This window comes from Alosa alosa, chromosome 4 (genome assembly GCF_017589495.1).
Source record: "Alosa alosa isolate M-15738 ecotype Scorff River chromosome 4, AALO_Geno_1.1, whole genome shotgun sequence".
Classification (NCBI taxonomy): domain Eukaryota; kingdom Metazoa; phylum Chordata; class Actinopteri; order Clupeiformes; family Clupeidae; genus Alosa; species Alosa alosa.
Genome location: NC_063192.1, coordinates 32,722,118 through 32,727,500, shown reverse-complemented (window position 1 = coordinate 32,727,500; position 5,383 = coordinate 32,722,118). Strand labels below are relative to the sequence as shown.

The 5,383-nt window shown below is 40.9% G+C and overlaps 1 protein-coding gene across 4 annotated transcripts in view; it reads left to right on the top strand.

The window, feature by feature from the left end:
- Positions 1-4,910, top strand: part of impdh2 (IMP (inosine 5'-monophosphate) dehydrogenase 2) — a 17,672-nt gene extending 12,762 nt beyond the window's left edge. For all 4 annotated transcript variants that reach the window (XM_048241847.1, XM_048241848.1, XM_048241849.1 and 1 more), the window contains 4 exons: positions 3,648-3,792; positions 4,091-4,234; positions 4,334-4,417; positions 4,537-4,910. In XM_048241847.1, the coding sequence (XP_048097804.1) occupies positions 3,648-3,792; positions 4,091-4,234; positions 4,334-4,417; positions 4,537-4,558 (395 nt within the window). In that variant the 3' untranslated portion in view covers positions 4,559-4,910. The remainder of the gene's footprint in view (positions 1-3,647; positions 3,793-4,090; positions 4,235-4,333; positions 4,418-4,536) is intronic.
- The last annotated feature ends 473 nt before the right edge of the window (positions 4,911-5,383 follow it).

Below are 5,383 nucleotides of genomic sequence, written 5' to 3'. Positions count from 1 at the left end.
GAACTGGAAGTGGGTGTAGTGTACTCATAGGTTTTGATGTTCTATACTGGAATTTTTTCTTTAAGCTGATTATAATGTGGCAGTGATCTGACAGAGGCAACTGTGGCATTACTGTGAAATAATTTATTTGGTTGTGATCTAAATCTGTTATAGCATAATCCACCACACTGCTGCCCAGGGGTGAGCAATAAGTGAATTTACCCAGAGAGTCCCCCCTTGTTCTGCCATTAACAATAAACAGACCAAGAGATTTGCAAAGTTGTAACACCTCCTTGCCATGTCTATTGATGATGTTATCAAAATTGTTCCTGTGACTACTTATATTGATGTTTTGTTCTAGTGAAGAAACATGTTTATATCCAGATATGTCAATGTAATCTAAATCGGTTCCTACTCTTGCATTAAGGTCGCCCATAATTAGAATCTTCCCAAATGACTGGAGTTCAATGATGTCAGATTTTAACGTTTCAAATATGTTTTCACTGTAATATGGAGATTCAAGAGGAGGAATGTATATGGCACATAAATAAGTGTCCTGTGTTGAGTTTGTGAGTTCTTTTGATAGTTTCAACCATATGTGTGATGATCCTTTTCTTACTACATATATGTATTTATTAATGGCTTCTTTAAACCAAACAACAATTCCCCTGAGTTCCTGCCGCATTTTTATATTGGGATGTTTAATAGAAGGGACATTTATATCTCTGTAGGAAGGTAATGAATAATTTCCCTGTCCATTTTTACGCCACGTTTCCAGTGCTATGAATATATCTGAATTATTTACAGCATTTACAAAATCACTATCTCTGATTTTCTCTCCGAAAGAAGAAGAGTGCATTCCTTGAACATTATAACAAATGATTTTAAGAAATGTCATTATAATGGTGTAGTTTGCCAGAAATAAGAATGTTTGTATACTCAAGTGCAATAATGATCCAATCTAGACACTGGTAAAGTATTATTTTTACCAGATAAATGACTAAACCTACAGAGAGATAAATATCCTATAGGTAGGTAAATTATATCTACGAAGACAAACAGACTTGTGAACACTCAACACAAAGACACAGACAAATACATACATGTTTAAGTTCACACAAGACAGACGCAGACATATTCTAACATACATACACACCCACTTGCACACACATGCACAGAAACAGACACACAGATACATACACACACACACACACACACAAACAAACAGGTATGCAATGTTGATTATGAATGTTATGCATAAGACAGAAATATAGTATACAATTAGATAGACTGACAAGTAGACATTTTTAAGTTTCTATACACATATTTACACACTCAGACACTCATACCCCCCTCCCCATCCCTCCCCCCACACTCTCCAACCATGCATATATATAGGATAGGTAATGAATATGTCTATAGGCAAACATAAGAATACTGTATGTCTGAGCGTAGTCTACACACTTAAACCCACATATATAATACTCTCATACCCCCCTCCACATATATAATACCCTCATACCCCCCTCCACATATATAATAAAAAAAAGAAAGAAAGGAAAAACAAAACAAAACTGCAGGTTATTAAAGAAAAGAAAATGAAAAAGAATAAAAGTAATTGTGCACACACACACACAAACACACACACACTTACACAAAGTCCTATGTCTTTTCACATTTACAAAATGAATATTTTTTTTTTTTTTTCACTAATGCAAGAGACTATCATATATAAGTTGAAGCATTGTTGTTATCTGAGTGAGATCTCTACAAGTACCTTTGTTAGAGGCGGCTGCTGCATAGGTAGGCCTATCGTCTCAACTGGTTTTGGCTGTCTTTGATGATGTTTGGCCTGCTGCTTTCAGAGCATGGTATTCTCACTCTATTTAATGCTGTGTCTTTGAGTTTTTAGCAAATATTTTTCATGCCCCCTCCTTATGTATGTGGACATTGTCATATAAATGTCTAATGGTAATGTCTGTATGGTGTGCAACCTTTACGTTGGGTATATCAGCACAGAAGGACACAACTTTGCCGTTGATTCTTTCAGTGACACTTACAGGAATATCCCGTCGTGGAAGTATAGATGAGATGATTACCTTTGCATCTGGATGTTTTTGTGTGGCAATTTGGATGGTGCTGATTAAGGCTTCTGCCACATCAGTTCTCCTGTCTAATGTCATTAGTCCCTGTATGGATAATTATGTGAGATGGATTATTGAGTAAGCCTTTTTGTATTATGTCCTTAGCTGTGTGTGTCGTTGGACACCAAAACTTCTTGACTTGTCTTCTAGGGAAAAGTCGTGTGGGGTTCAAATGATTCCCATTAGAGTCGCACAGGATGATGATGTCATCCTTTTCCTTGCTTTGAGACTTTGTCCCTTGTTGTCCCTGACTGATGTTTGCTGAAGAGGAGGGTGGTCTGCTTTGGCAGGTGCGTTGCTGGGGTTTGGGAGGTTGGTCATGAGGTGAAGCTGGAGCTACAGGCACATTGACAGAGATTGTGGCACTTTCAGACAAGATGGGATTTTTGACTGATGGCTCACTGTTCCTGTTTTCCGGGGTATGATCCCTTGGATTCTCTCTGTGCCGTGCCATCCTCAACAGCTCTTCCTTCAGAGACCTCACCTCCTGCCATAACTCTTGGTTGGCCTCCTCCAGCTGCCTTACTGCCGAGCAAAGTTGTTGCACCATGTTCCTGTCAGGGTGGATGATTTGGTCTTGAAGTTGTTGTAAGCTGAGAGCGGTTTCCTCTTTGAACATGATGTAGTCCTGTTCAAGTTGAACTATCACATCTCTCATTTTTGTGGTGTCAGAGGAGGGTGTCTTGGGGCCTGTATTACTGGGAGGACATGTAATGGGGTTATGTACATGTTGGCTATTTGAGTTAGTCTCAGCTCCTGATGTAATAGTCTCCACCACCTGGTCTTTTTTGATATTCAGAGCTTTTTCTTTGAGTTCTTTAAATTTGCTCTGAAATTGAACGAGACTTGCTTCAGTTCCTTGTACCATTACAGTCCCATTATGATACAGGTTAACTGTCACCTTAAAGTCCTTTGCCCCCTCTAGTGTAATCTGTCATCCTCTGCTGATGCCTCCTTTTCTCACACATTTCCAGACAGTGCAGAGGGTGGTATGCCATACTGTGGGGTGATTTGTGAAGAACAGGAGGTTACACAGGACCTTGTTGTCATCCAGTCCCATGTAATCGGAGATCAGTGCTTCTGGATGTTCTCTCATGATGTTTTCTTTCATTCTTTTCTTTTCTTTGGCTGTTTTTACAGTGTTGGGATAAGATATTTCCAACTCATCTTCATTTTTGAAAAATGCCTCAGCCTTAGCCATGTTTTCTTCTAATCCAGCATCCATTATGATGTCATTAAGTGGCGGTTTGGCTAACTCTTCCAACAATTAGCAACAATTAGCTTCTTGTAGGTTTGATTTCTTGATGATTTTTTGGCTTTTGAAAATTGACTCAGAGGTCTTACCTTGACAGTTTGTTGCCTCTGTTGTTTCTATTCAACTTCCCAATAAAACTATTACACTTTGAGTAAGTATAACAAACTTTTTCTGGCAAAAAAATTGTAGTTTCAGGAGCTAATTTTTCTTGCTGCCATTTGTCAAGCAGAGTTCTAGTGCGGATTTCCCTTTCTCTCTCTCTCTCTCAGTGATGATGGGCTCTCTGCTGGCGGCCACCTCAGAAGCTCCGGGAGAGTACTTCTTCTCTGACGGCATCCGGCTGAAGAAGTACCGTGGCATGGGCTCCCTGGACGCCATGGACAAGAACCTGGGCTCCCAGACCCGCTACTTCAGGTGCCGCTCATGCCTCTGCACAGTCTCTCTGGACCTCATAGTCCCCAGCATCTAATCCTATCTAATGTTATTTTCTATATTTCTGATATGTTGCTGATTGGATCATAAACGGCCACAGCAATGAAGAAAAGTGAAAGTGATTGATAATGACTGACTGACTCTATTATTGTGTTACATGCTCCAAATGTAAAGCACTTTGAGCTGCATTCTGTGGATGAAAGGTGCTATACAAATAATGCTTATTATTGTTATATTATTATAATCCGCTAATCCGCTCCCCTCTCTGTGTCCATCTCAGTGAGTGTGACAAGATCAAAGTGGCTCAGGGGGTATCTGGAGCAGTGCAGGATAAAGGCTCCATCCACAAGTTCGTGCCCTACCTGATCGCCGGCATTCAGCACTCCTGCCAAGACATCGGCTCCAAGAGCCTCACTCAGCTCAGGTATATACACACTCATGCATGTAAAGACCTCATGGTGTGTGTGTGTGTGAGTGTGTGAGAGATTGAGTTTGAGTTGATGGTCTGTGTATTGATTGGCAGAGCCATGATGTATTCTGGTGACCTGAAGTTCGAGAAGAGAACCACATCCGCCCAGATGGAGGGAGGTGTCCACAGTTTGCACAGGTAGAGCGGCGTTGACCACACATGTGTGTCCAGCACACCCACACAGCTTCACCTCATCAGTCCTCTGAGCCTTATTCCTTTAGATGTCTTATTCTTTATTCTGCTGTGTTTTCCTCCAGCTATGAGAAGCGTCTATACTGAAGAGAAGTCTTGATGTCATCCGCCCTCCTTGCCAATCTACATCCACGCACATACAGATGTTTTCACACACTCCAGCACGAACACACACACACACACACACCTTTACTTTACAACTTTAACCACCCGCCATCAAAACCTCAACGTCCTTCTGCTGTGGTCTTCCCAGTCTTTCTTCACATGAACAGACCGTGTTTTAGTGTGTGAATGTTTGTGTTTGTATGTGTGTATGTGTGTGTATGCCTGTGAGTTCTCTCTCTCCGTTTGTTTGTTGGAGTGTTCGTTCCAAATGCCTTGTTTTACCAGAGATGTGACCTTGACAAATAAGATTAAATAAGCAAGATTTTTCCACAAATGTTTGTTTTGTCATCATTTGCTCACTTAAACAGTTTTAGAAGCCTCAATCTGCAAAATCTCAAGCGAATACACTTGAATAGGAGTATGTGAGCGATCAAGGCAGTTATTGATTGCACGTCTGTGGGAGGTGCAAAAAGTGTACAATGTCACAATCAGTGACCAGTGCGGATTTCCCTTTCTGTTTTCTCTGATCTGTGAGTAACTGCCAGACTGCTCTCGAGAGGATATGGCTCCAAAATCACCGGACTTTCCAGATCCACACACACTGGCGCATACACACACATGCACACATACAGATATGCACACCTGTACCCACTTAATGAAAGACAGGTGTGGGTATAAGAAATGTGCTGGGACACATATCCTGTGGTTATCCTATCTCTAAATGAAATCTGAGAGCACACTGCAAAGTCACACCTGATTGTCAGCAGTACATATTACACACACACCCCCAAAGAATGTATTTAATTT